At 55.8% G+C, this 13,189-nt stretch overlaps 1 protein-coding gene across 3 annotated transcripts; it reads left to right on the forward strand.

The window, feature by feature from the left end:
• Positions 1–511: 511 nt before the first annotated feature.
• Positions 512–6,496, forward strand: CORO1A (coronin 1A). 3 transcript variants are annotated; one of them, XM_078439765.2, is made up of 11 exons: positions 512–536; positions 2,698–2,896; positions 3,952–4,074; positions 4,167–4,296; positions 4,376–4,560; positions 4,719–4,838; positions 5,060–5,164; positions 5,292–5,437; positions 5,555–5,612; positions 5,728–5,943; positions 6,276–6,496. In XM_078439765.2, the coding sequence occupies exons 2-11, from the start codon at positions 2,699–2,701 to the stop codon at positions 6,378–6,380; spliced, it is 1,386 nt and encodes a 461-aa protein (XP_078295891.1). In that variant the 5' UTR covers positions 512–536; position 2,698; the 3' UTR covers positions 6,381–6,496. The 3 variants fall into 3 exon arrangements, with proteins under 3 accessions (XP_078295891.1, XP_060484767.1, XP_060484768.1); XM_060628784.2 differs by lacking the exon at positions 512–536 and adding an exon at positions 954–1,115; XM_060628785.3 differs by lacking the exon at positions 512–536 and adding an exon at positions 954–1,115 and having other exon boundaries at positions 5,728–5,922.
• The last annotated feature ends 6,693 nt before the right edge of the window (positions 6,497–13,189 follow it).

Consider the following 13,189-nt stretch of genomic DNA (forward strand, 5'->3'; position numbering starts at 1 on the left):
GAGCCCACGCTTCTTAAGCACCTGTATCTCTCCGGACGAAGCGCGTAAGGCTTTGCTTTCCCCGTAACCTCTTGAGCTGGGTATGAGTCTTACAGAGGGGAGAAACTGGGGCTGAGGGAAGTGAAATAAGCCTGCCCGGGATCACTCAGCAGGGGCAGCCAGGAGCCCGAGTCAGAGAGCAGTCTGACTCTGGGGAAGGCCTCTCGTACCCTCTGCAGCCTCCACGATCCCTTCTCTGAGTCCAAGGATGACAGTGGACTCCCCCTTCCTCTTGAGCAGGAAGTCGGGCTTCTTCCTCTGCTTAGCATCCTTGGAGCCGTCGTTCGTTCGCTCCCCTCCCTCCGACAGGCTGAGAGCTCTCTGCGGGCCAGGAACCTGACCCTCCCTGACTCATTCACCTCTGCAACCCGGGCACGAAGAAGCCTCCGTGATGCCAGAGTTATCTCATTCGTTCTCCGCGAGGCAGGCGGGGCGGAGGCGCTCCCGGACGAAGACACGAGATGGGAGAGGTGGTGACCCTCCCGAGGCCACCGTTTGTAAGTGCAGGAGCCTGGACGAGCCCCTCCCCCTCCATTCCTTGTCTGGCGGGGGCGGGGGTGGGGGTGGGGTTGCGGAAGGCAGCTCAGCCTTAGCTGGGGGTGGGCGGGGGGGGGGGGGGGGCTGATGGGAGCTTCTACGAACGCCAGGGACAGGATGGTGAGTGGGCTGGGAGCGGACTGAGGGAGGGAAGAAGGAACAGGGTATTTTTGCATTTTGACATTACAAAAGCGCCCATGAGATTGTCAGCGACTGGCCGGCAGCATCTGTTTGGGTTCGGAATTGGCAGGCGAGGCCGAGCGGGGCGGAGGGAGGGCGGCCGCGGGCGGGGGGCGGGGGGGGGGAGGGGGGGCGGTGCCTCCTCCCGGAGAAGGGCTATCCCCTTTAAGAGCTCCGCCCAAAGGGGCGCTGCCACCCCGAAGGAGGCGGGCAGCCGCCGCTTCTCATTCATTGTCTTGACAAGAGCATCCTCAGCGGGCAGTCTCTGGCTCCGCCGGCTCCTTCCTCCTCCTCCTCCTCTTCCTCCTCCTCCTCTCCCTCCTCCTTTTGGGGGGGGGTCACTCATCTCTCAGCGGCAGGTAAGCCTGGGTCCCCGGGCAAGGGACTAGGCATCCCTGCCCCGGGCCACCTGTGGGGCCGGCGTGAGCTTGGCGGAAGCCGGCTGTGGGGGCGGCCGGGCTGTCGCGCGCCGCCCGGGGGTGGGAGAGAGCCCACCGTCCGCGCCGCCGTGGAGGGGACTGGCCCCGGGGGTGGGCGTGCGTGGGAGGGCCCATCCGCGTGTCCCAGGGCGCTGTGAGCAGGCCAGGGTGAGGGACCACCGCAGCCAAGATGGAGGTGGGGGAGCCGGAGGCCTGACGCTCCCCGGAACGGGCATCGGGGGTGGGGGTGGGGACAGGGTGGGGTGCGCCGAGCAGCTGCCCTGAGCCTGGAGACAGGAAGGGGTTGAGAGCAAAACAAGAAAAGACCAAGTTCCCCTTTCCGCGGTTTCTGGGCCTGGTACCTGCGGTGGGGGAGGAGGCAGGGTGGGGCGACGGCTTCCTGTCCCCCAGCCTCGGTTTTGGGGCTCCCCTCTCCCCAGGCCCAGGTCTCTCTCCTGGGACTGATCCCCCTGTTTCCAGACTGCTCCTTCTCACAATGCTCCTCACCTGCTCTTTGGGCAGGTGGCCCCGGAGCCTCCTGGAACCTCCCAGGCCAGGCCGGGGCGGGGGGGTGCCTGGGTGAGAAGGGGTGAAGCTGGGCGGGTGGAGTGGAGGCCTGGCAGGGCGCCCTCTGAGCGGGCAGCATGGCCCCGCGGCTCAGCAGGAAGGTGATGCAGGTGGGCGTCAGGATGGGGTCTGGAACCTGGGGAGCCAGAGGCAGTCCCCTTGGCTTTAATCACTCTCCGCCCAGCCACTGTGGGGGGAACCGTCCTCACTGGACCTCAGAGAAGTCAGCGCCGCCTCTCCCTGTGGATAGTTTCAGTGCAGGTGGAGACGGTATTTAAGGGCACCTGCTTAGGCAGACTCTAGAAGCAGCGGTGTGGGAAGGAGATAGTAGGACCCAAGCCATCTGCCTGTTTCTGGTGTCCAGAGACCTGTTGGGGAAGCTGTCTTGACCCCAAGGACCTGCCTCCCAGGCAGGCCCGCACGCTGCTTCCCTGTGTCTGTGGAGCCCCGTGCCAGCAGGCGATGGGGGGCCAGCCCTGTCCCTGCCTTCAGGAAGCTCCCCATGTAGGTGTGAAGGATGTGAGGCCTGGCTGCTGTGACTGAGCGAACCCACCCTCCAGGCTGTCTACACTGAAGCCCCCAGAGTGTGGGAGTGAGGCCTCAGAGAGGAAGGGTTGTGTCCGCCAGCGGTCGACAAATCGGCACTTGGTGCTACCCCATATCAGGCTCTGCCCTAGAGGCTGAGGGTACAGACATGAGGCCTGGTGTGGGTAGAGAAGGTTGGCCTTGCAGGTTAGGTGGGGGGGGGGGGGGGAGAAGGGGTGAGGAAGGCGAGCATGAGGGCAACAGGATGGCAGTTACGGTGGAGGGGGCAGGGAGCCCAGGGAGATGAATTAGCTGAGACCTTAAAGGCCAGGCGGAGGGGTGTTCTGGGGGGCACAGAGGACACTCTAAGGTCAGAGTCGACCTGAAGCTCCCTTCAAAGCCCTCAAACCCCACGTTCCCCGCCCCCCAGGATGAGCCGGCAGGTGGTCCGCTCCAGCAAGTTCCGCCACGTGTTTGGACAGCCAGCCAAGGCCGACCAGTGCTATGAGGATGTGCGCGTCTCACAGACCACCTGGGACAGTGGCTTTTGTGCTGTCAACCCCAAGTTCGTTGCCCTGATCTGTGAGGCCAGCGGGGGAGGGGCCTTCCTGGTGCTACCCCTGGGCAAGGTGAGCCCCTGGAGCAGCAGTGTTCCACTTGAGGGGGCCTCTGGCCCCTTGGGGGTCCTGATGGCTGTTGCTGAGCCTCCCCGGGCTGCAGCGTTGTCATCTGTAAAACTGAGCTGGGCCACATGAGCCTTACGCCTCCTCCAGCTCCTACATGTAGTGGTCGCATGGAAACTGGAGCTCAGATGACACCAGAAAGGTCACACGGCGAGTCCTGCAGACCCAGGGCCTGGTCTCCCAAGCCTGATGCCCCTGTGGAGCACAGAGAGGGCTCCGTGGGGAGAGGGGAGACCCAGCGGTGCTCTCAGGGTAGGGGTGGCTCTGGGCCTGGGCCTGCCTGAGCCCTGGCCCCCCCTGCTGCAGGCAGGGAGGGTGTAAGAGGCCCTCTCTCCTCCCCCAAACCTGCCTTTCCTCTGGTCCTGCTCACAGCCACCCCCATCCGCTCTGCTGACCCCCACCCCCAGCACACTCCTGTGCTCTTGGGGGGTGAGACAGGAAGGGGAGATCGGCCCTAAGATGTTACCTTAAAAGGGCCGATGGAAGCAGAGAGAAGAGGAAGTGGTTGTGGGGTGAGAGCTGGGTGCGCTCTTCACACAGGAAGCCCTGCCGAGGCAGCAGCCGTCCCCGGAAGCGGCCATTTCCAAACCTCTGCTCCTGCCTGGGGCCAATTATGATGGCCTTTCCTGGTCCTTGTCCTTTTGGAAGGACTCATCTCCATCCCCATCCCCACACTTCCTTGGGGAACCCTAATCTTAATGCAACCTCCCCTCCCTAGAGCCTTGGCCTGTCATCCCCTGGAAGCTTCACTCAGGGAAGGGGGCGGGGGCCAGCCCCAGGGCATAGGTGAGATGTCAGGACCTTGGCCAGGGTCTAACACTAAGGCAGGACCAGGGCCCGGTGTGGCATCCCCTTCCTGCACTACTTGTGGCCAGCCCTTCTGAGCTGCCTGGACAGGGACCCCACTGCCTTCCTCTGTGCCTCTCTGAAAGGGTCTGGGGAGGTTGGATCAGGTTTGGAGAGCAAAAACACCTCCCTCAGAATCCTGCTGTGCTCTCTAGACTGGACGTGTGGACAAGAACGCGCCCATGGTCTGTGGCCACACAGCCCCGGTGCTGGACATCGCCTGGTGCCCACACAATGATAATGTCATTGCCAGTGGCTCTGAGGATTGCACAGTCATGGTGAGTGATGGGGGGGACATGGGGGCCGGGAGAGCTCCAGCACCAGATGTGATATTTGGAGCCCCCAAGTCTCACTTGCCCCCTCTCTGCAGGTGTGGGAGATCCCTGATGGGGGCCTGACGCTGCCCCTGAGGGAGCCTGTCGTCACCCTGGAGGGCCACACCAAGCGCGTGGGCATCGTGGCCTGGCACCCCACAGCCCAGAATGTGCTGCTCAGTGCAGGTGCCTGGGGGAAGAGGAGGGGCGGGCTGGTCACGTGACAGCGAGGCTCGTGGCTTCTGACAGTGGGGATATCACCCAGGTTGCGACAACGTGATCCTGGTGTGGGACGTGGGCACCGGGGCGGCTGTGCTGACGCTCGGCTCGGACGTGCACCCGGACACAATCTACAGTGTGGACTGGAGCCGAGATGGCGCGCTCATTTGCACCTCCTGCCGCGACAAGCGCGTGCGCATCATCGAGCCCCGCAAAGGCACTGTTGTAGCTGTGAGTTGCCATGTATCGTGCCCCTTGACCCTAGGACATTTACCCTTGTACACACCACCAGCCGGGTCCCTAGATGCTGCCCTGCCTTGCTCTCAGCTGGAGTCTGGTCGTTAGGATGAGTGTGCGGGTACTGACTGACCACCTCCCTTTCCTTCCAGGAGAAGGACCGTCCCCATGAGGGGACCCGGCCTGTGCGCGCCGTGTTTGTATCTGATGGGAAGATCCTGACCACAGGCTTCAGCCGCATGAGTGAGCGGCAGGTGGCGCTGTGGGACACGGTGAGTGCCAGGTGGGGAGCGGCGATCAGACAGGACTGGAGGCTTAGTCCTCGCCCTGCCACTTGCATGATCCCACGCAGCCATGGGCCTCAGTTTACCCTCTGTGGGATGGGGGGTTCCGCTGGTTGTTCTGTGAGGGCCTTCCCCGAGTCTCTGCCCGGTGGGCTTCACAGGCCTGACTTGGCCCAGCTCATTGTTCCCTGTCTCACCCATCTCTACAGAAGCACCTGGAGGAGCCACTGTCCCTGCAGGAACTGGACACGAGCAGTGGCGTCCTGCTGCCCTTCTTTGACCCCGACACCAACATAGTCTACCTCTGTGGCAAGGTGTCCCAGTCGGGCAGCAGCTTGTGGAGGGAGGGGGGGGGCGGGGGCGGGGGCGGGGGGCTTGGAGAGGACCAGGCAAGAGGGATCTGTCGGTGCTGATCCCGGGGTTTGCACGCGCCACCTGCAGGGTGACAGCTCCATCCGGTACTTCGAGATCACTTCCGAGGCCCCATATCTGCACTATCTCTCCATGTTCAGTTCCAAGGAGTCCCAGCGGGGCATGGGCTACATGCCCAAACGCGGCCTGGAGGTGAACAAGTGTGAGATTGCCAGGTGACTGACCCCTGCCCCTGCCCCGAGCATGCTCCCTGGGCAGTGCTGACCCCGTGCCGACCTTGGATTCCAGCCGCCCCCATGCCGCAGGCGCTGCTCACCTTCTTGTTTCCACAGGTTCTACAAGCTGCACGAGCGGAGGTGTGAGCCCATTGCCATGACAGTGCCTAGAAAGGTGATGCTCCCATGTCCCTTCCTGGGCTGCGGGCCAGGCACTGACCTCACACACTTGCTGGGTGGTGGTGGTGTGGCCCAAGCACTCGCTTACCCAGTCTTGGCCTTGCCCACAGTCGGACCTGTTCCAGGAGGACCTTTACCCACCCACCGCGGGGCCTGACGCTGCCCTCACGGCTGAGGAGTGGCTGAAGGGCCAGGATGCCGGGCCCCTCCTCATTTCCCTCAAGGATGGCTATGTGCCCCCAAAGAGCCGAGAGCTGAGGGTCAACCGGGGCCTGGACACAGGGCGCAGAAAGGCAGCACCAGAGGCCGGTGGTACCCCCAGCTCGGTGAGAAGTGGACAGGAACCTGGGAGGCAGGACGAGAAGACCTATAGGGGAGGGGCTGCTACTGATGGATGGAGTCATTGTCCCCGTGGAAGGTGGCTGGTGTTTGGGCCGCCTCACACGCCAACGTTGGGGATCCTTTGGGGGCCGGGAGTGGGTAATCCTGAGGCCTCAGAAAACAGGTTTCAAGCTTATTGGCCTGCAGCTGTCTGGGCAGCAACAAGCTGAGAGACAGAAGGGCCAGGCCCTGGGGCTCTTGGTAGGGGGGTGGGGGGCTGCCAGGGTCAGGGGAGCCCGGGATGGAGCTGGGACTCACGCAACGATGGGTCCCCCAGGACGCCATACACCGGCTGGAGGAGGAAATGAAGAAGCTCCAGGCCACAGTGCGGGAGCTACAGAAGCGCTTGGAGAGTCTGGAGGAGACCGTCCAGGCCAAGTAGAGGACCCGAGGGCCTCAGCTGGGGCCGCAGCATCACCTCCCTCCCTTCCAGTCGTACCCTTCTCCCCAGGCCACGATGGCAGATAAAAAATAATAAAATGGCTTTATTTTCTGGTACCTCTCAGACTCTGATGGCCACCTGAATGCTGGGTCTGCTGAAGTGACCTGCCCTTGAGCTTCCCCCTCAGTTACCTTGTGAGATTGGCCCATAGCAGGAGCCGGGGAATGCCTCCAAATACCCTAGACCACAGGAACAGGCCTTGGTGGGTGGGAGCCCCCATGCTGATGTGGGCTGTGAGCCTACTCTTTTCCAGCTCCTTCGCAGAGCTGGCAGGGTCTGAGCCGCTCAAGGCCCTTGCCACGGTTACTCAGGATTTGTCTTTTCTAGTCAACCACAACAACACGCCACCTTACTGTCAGTATCAGTATGGCTGGTGGGGAACCGAAACTGACATGACACTTACACAGCAGTGACATGACATCTTTCAAACTGCAAGCTCGAGGGAGCAAAATCAGGGGACCTTTTGTGAGGAAAAAGCTTAGAACTCAACCCTGTTTTACAGGTGAGGAAACTGAGGCACAGAGCAGGAGAGAGGGGCTTGCTGAAGGCAGATCTGGAGGCATGAGCTGTCTCTCCTGGTCCCCAGCCTTCGCTGCGGTGCTGCTGCCTCTCAACCCCTTTCTCTGTTTCCCAGCAGATCCTCCCCCCACAGAAGAGACCCGTTAGGCCCTATCAAGTGGGGGCTTACACGTGGGTTTCTGATGCCCACCTTAGTGGGCGACCTCAAGCTAGGGCACGGTTATTAGGGATGGCTGTCCTGGCCACAGCAGAGCCTTCTTCATACCACACAGGGAGCCCAGCAAGGACCCAGCGCCTCATCCACAGTCCCCGCCCCTTCTTCAGCTACCTGGGTAGACAGGCAGCTGATAAGACATCCCTGTCCATCCGTTTGGGTCTCAATCTCTTTGCAAGCCATGTGACCCTGGGCAAGTCACTTCCCTCCAGGCCTCAGCTGCTCTCTAAAGTGGGGAGGGTTGTTAGCAAGGCAGCTCTGTGAACGTAGTGGGTGGATCCAATCAGGGGGGTGATAAAGAGAGAATCAGAAAATCTGGAACCTGGGCCCCTGAAAGTGACGTTCCTTCCCTGAGCCTCTCCTGCACAATGGGGATGATGCGCCCTGCTGGCAAAGTAGGCTTGAGTACTCTGAGTCACTAGTTCGCCTCCTGGCCCGAGGGATCTGGAAAAGTTCGGGAAAGGATTATAGAAACCCAGAAGGGTTAACCGTCACCACCAGGACTTCTAGCTTTACCAGCCCATTCTCCCTCTGATAGGAAAGAGGCAGGTACGAGGAAGGATGCAGGTTACTTAGGGGCCAAGAAATTGGCCCTGAAAACACAGGGGAACAGAGTGACGGGAGGCTTGAAAACCGCAGTCCTTCGCTCCTGAAGGGCCCTGGTCCCATCTGGGTTACCTGCTACCCACCTGGGTCCTGGGGACCTCATCTGTGCCAGGCCTTACCAACCCTGGCACCTGTGTTTAAGATTGATACGAGGGGCACCACGTACCCCAATCTGATGGCTCAGATGGCTTCATTTTCCCTTAACTCTATCCCAGCTCCTGTCCACAGCTCCATTCCTGACGTCCTCATGGTCTCTCCAGGAGCAGTTGTGGCCACATCAAGCCCTGGGCTAACGGGGTCACTGGACTTTCTCCAGTGGGCCGGAAGGCATCAACGTTCCAGGTGTTGGGGAGACCCTGCTGTGGTACCACATGCTGTGAGGCTACCAAGGGCTGGGAAACCTGCAGGGAGGTGTGGAACCCCCATCCACCTCTGACACTGGGGTGATGTCGAGGAGCGGGGGAGGTCTGTTACGTCGGCCAGTGTCCTGAAACTCTGGGTACTTTTTCATCTGTGCGCCTTGAAAACTGGCAGAGGGCAGGATCCCCCAGTAATGGCCGATGAATAGTAGCAGTATTTCTAGGGCTCTACCAAGAGTTACAGAGAAGGTTTGTGTGGCCTGCCCTGGAAGCGACTTCATTTTATAGGTGGGGGCACAGAGGCCTATGGATCTACTTAAGAAAGCAACAGAGCTCACAAGAAAGGAAACAAAGTGAAAGTCTGTTTAGGTACAAAGTCTGTTGCCCTTAAGACTTTGCTTCCTGCCTTCCATGTATAACCAAGAATAAAACTACCAAGAAATAGAAACAAAAAAAAAAAAATGAGACTAAAAAAAAGAACAATAAAATTAACAATAAGAGGTAGAGCAGTATCTTAGGCTAGTATGCAGTAGGTAGTTCCGATTTCAAACTTAAAAATTGATGCTAAGAGTATCGGATTGATTTTTGCAATTGCATTTAAGTACGTTGTATGTATGTGTATGCGTGCATACGTTACATACATATATGTTTAATGTATATACATATGTGTGTACATATATACACACACACACGTAAACACACACACATACACACACACACAGATATCATTTGAGCAACTGAAGTGTCGGGGGAGGGATCCAAATCCAGGTGGGTAAATAGGTTTGAAAAGCAATAGAATGACATTTTCTACAAGGTTCCGCAGCTTGAGGGACCGACCTTCACCTCAGTCTGTAAAGCAGTGCCTTCCACGGGGGGTCATTATGAGGGTTGTAGGCGTTCCGTTCCTATCGGTCAAGCATTTGCAATGATGCCTGGCATTGTAGTCAGCTCTCAGGAGGGTTGATAGAAGTAAAATGAACCTGGCCTTGATCCTCACTGGCTGGGAGAGCGCGGAGGGCCCCTGCCCTTTCCTTCAGGTGAAGAAATCCCTGGCGGTGAGCATGTCACCCCTTTCCTGTTGCAGGTGGTACTCATGCCTATAGGGCAGAGTCAGCAAATGCTCTCGAGTGAGTAGGCGGTCGGCCCAGATCAGTGTTTCCCACGGAAGGAATGTGAAATGACTTTAGGTGGCACACAGATGTTTGAAATTTTAATAGGTAGGTATTTATTATAGTGTGTGTTAGAAGAAAATCCCAGGTAGCACGTCAGATCCGAGTACTAAAAAAAAGCGAGTTGATTTAGAGAAATGTTACACTGAACAGGTGGTATGTGAATGTCATGAAAATTTCAAAAGCAAGAGGGATTGACCGAAGACTGCGAAATAGGTCTTCCCAAATCTGAGATTTTTGATTCTTTGGGTTTTAAACAAAGTCAGGATACACAAAGAGAGGGGATATTTTCTGGGTTTGGGCAACAGAGGACTGTGGTGGGGACAGACAGACAGCAGCGCTAGGTGCACAGCGTCAGTGTAGAGGCGACCACTGTTCACCTTTTGGTGCCTACTCTGGGAAGTCTTGATATGTATACTGTACATGTATGTATATTCACGTGTACGTGAATGTACGCATTCATCTAACAGAATTGGGAACATTCTGTACATAGAATTTTGTAGCTTGCTTTGTTCACCTGATACCGTAACCCCAGGTTCAGTGTTCTTACCGAAACCTTTTTGTGTTCATTCTTGACTATTTCCTTAGGGTAAAATCCTAGAAGTGGGATTGTTTGGGCATCGCGTAAATATAACTCTTCAGCTTTGGGTACCAGCAGCCGAAGTGCCTCGTGGCATGGCAGTGACAGTTTACAGTTCTGGCGGCTCAGCTGCCCTCTTTCTCATCCTCACCAAAGCCAGGTTCTATTAAACGGTTTTGTTGCTCATTTGATAGCAGATTTACTGCTTGCTGTTTCTGCTTTCATTTTGCATTTTTTGGTTTCTTTATTTTGTATATTCGGTGATCACTTGGCTCTTTGGTGATCTGCCCATTTTTGGCCTTTCTTCTGGGATATTAGGATTTTTTTCCTTACTGATTCGTAAGTTCTTTATGTTTTCAGGATGTTACTATGTGATGTCACAGGTACTTTTCATCACTTAATATTTGCCTTTTACTTTGCTTGTGATATCTAAGCTCACTGTTGCTCATGTGGCGAAGGCAACACTGTATTTGATCCATGCTGTGACACACGTTCTTACGTCTTTGCCATCAGCTGTGACTTATTCTCGATGTGTCCCGCAGTCACTGCCAAGTCGCGTTAGAGTTGTCATTACCTGTGCGAGTGGATGTGGTCATTGTTGCTTGCGGCAGGGCCGGATGACTACACCGTCAGCTCTTGGGTGCTTCTGCCCATGTGCCTTTTAAGGGCCATTTGCAGAAGGAGCACAAATCCTGATGCTGTTGGAGAACCATCCATGGATACCTCCTGATGAGATCAAGAAAGGCTCAGTAACAAAACCTGCACCTGGACGGTCGGTAGCGTGGAAGGAAATGTTGGAGAGGATGATGGTGATCTCTTGGGGATGCAGCCTTGCCAATGCCCTTGGCGGCCCGAAGGTCAATATTGTGTGGAAACTCACAGATACCCCAGAAGGGAAGACTTAACCCTCTTACTGCATTCATCCATTTCCTTTCAATCCGCTCAAATAAGCATAAAAGGGCTTTTGCAGGAGCGTCTGGCGGCTCAGTCAACAGAGCATGCAACTCTGGATGTGGTTGTGAGCTCAGGCCCCACGTTGCACACAGAGCCTACTTGAAAACTAATTAAACAAACAAACGGGCTTTTTCCAACAAGCACATAATTAAAATTGTAAGCAATAAGAAAAACATTAACTAACTGGCAGTGTTTCTTCTTTCTTTTTTCAGTCTTATAATTGATAATGTCTTAGATGAAATATGGCATATAGTTCATGGAGAAAAAGTTTAAAACATAGAGATAAATTAAAACACACACACACACACACACACAGACACACACACCAGAAATCGCCAGTTCCCTAGTACTTGTCTGTAGATACGCACATACGCACATACACGTGTTCACGGGCACATTGGCTACATCGGTTTTTGGCCTAACATTTTTCCCTTCACGGTGTCTTGAACGTCTTGGCATGGCTGATCCTTCTAGTTCATATCTGAGATGACCGGTTAGTGGTTCCTTGTGTGGATCCACCATGTTCAGCTGGGCTCCCAGGGGTGACAGAATTCTAAGCTCTGAAACGGGTTGCCCATCTCCCTTTGGAACTCCCCATCAGCAGTGCCCGCTAGTTCTTTGACCCGTACTCTTCTTAGCAGTGCTCTGTAAATCTTCTCATGTTAGCCACTCTGAAGGGCAGATCAGTGACATCCTTTTCCTCCCAGAACCCACTGGCAGTCTTCTAGATCTGGAGACCAGAAGGAGACGCATGTTGGAGACATTAGAAAGTGGGAGTCGTAAGGACTCGTGACCGGATACGTCTGTGTTCTGTCCCCACCTGTTACGTTTGTGCACCTCGCCGTGGTTTGGGGCCGCTGCACGTGGCTGCAGAGGTCTCTCCCTGGCTCCCACCACCCGCCTCTCTAGTTTCTCCTGTTTCCCTGCTGTTCTGCAGCCTCCCTACCGACTTTCTGTTCCTGGAACATTCCAAGGCGGTTCCTGTCCAGAGCATTTCCGTCTGCTCTTCCTCCTGTCTAGAACGCCTTTTGCACAGCTCTCTCCAGTTCTGTAAGCACCCAACTCAGCCCATTCCCTTTTCAGAGAGGCTTTCCCTCTCACATTCTCTAACGTAGGTCCGTCCGTCCTCCATGCTGTTGTCCTTCATCTGTCACAAGCCCTTCCTTATCTTTGTGGCTGGTTCACTACTGCGTCCCCAATGGCTGGCACTTAGCAGACACTCACCAAAGATGGCTGGATGGAATCAATAGTATTAACTTGACAGAGGATACGGTTGAGAGGAGGGGAAACTGCTCCTTGTCATCCAGAGGAGGGCGGTAGTAAGTCCAACGCAGAGCTTGTGGAGGGGGGCAACTCGATCAGCTTTTCAGCAGGTAGGGCTGCTGGGCATTGGAGTGAGTGCCTTCTTTGTGGTGCGTAGTCAGGCAGTGGCTTGGTGTTGTTGAAGGATTCTGGCATCGGATGTCAGGGTTGACCAGGTCAGTTCCAAGGCCCCCTCCAACCCTTACGTCCATGTTTGATGTTCGCATCACTAGTCTGTGGTTCTTGGACTGCAGACACGGCCTTTACCACTAGATGGCACTAGGTGATTCCTTTGAGGCCGATGCTCCTCAAATCTGCCAACAGGGAGAACACCCTCTTCTCTCTTTTTTTACTTATGGAAGTATAGTTGACATACAATGCTACATTAATTTCAGGCGTGCAACATAGTGATTTGACAAATCTACATATTACTCAGCACTCACCACGGTTAGGTGTCGTCACATCTGTCACCGTACTGTTTTAACAGTATTATTGACTGGATTCCCTATATTCCACTTTTCATCTTTGTGCATTACTTATATGACTGGAAGTTTGTACCTCTTAAGCCCTCTTTGCCTATTTTGTCCATCCCCCTGCCCCCTCTGGCAACCACCACCTTGTTCTCTGTGTTTAAGAGTCTATTTTGTGTGTTCGGAGAACAGACTTTTCATTGCATTTTACCCCAAACACCCACTTCAACCAAAGCTTCACAAAACCGTCTTAACTCTTACAGTGTGGAATGCATACTGATATTGTCTATTTCACTCTATTCGACTGCATTTTCACAGATGGAGACTTGCAAACTACTACACTGATTTTATTATACGGATGGGTCATAATTCATCGTTTGAAAAGCACCGTTTTAGACAGCTGAGCCTGTTCACCCTTGTAAAACTTGGACAGTCTGGGCCCGTAGCAAATCGTGTCCCTAATGAGTACTTTGTGCATTTCCGTGCTGACTTGCTGCCTCGAGAAGCCAAAAGTATGTGCTTCCTTGTGTGTGTGTGTGTGTGTGTGTGTGTGTGTGTGCGCGCGCGCGCACGCAC

Source organism: Panthera onca, chromosome E3, assembly GCF_046562875.1.
Source record: "Panthera onca isolate mPanOnc1 chromosome E3, mPanOnc1 haplotype 2, whole genome shotgun sequence".
In the NCBI taxonomy this organism is placed as follows: domain Eukaryota; kingdom Metazoa; phylum Chordata; class Mammalia; order Carnivora; family Felidae; genus Panthera; species Panthera onca.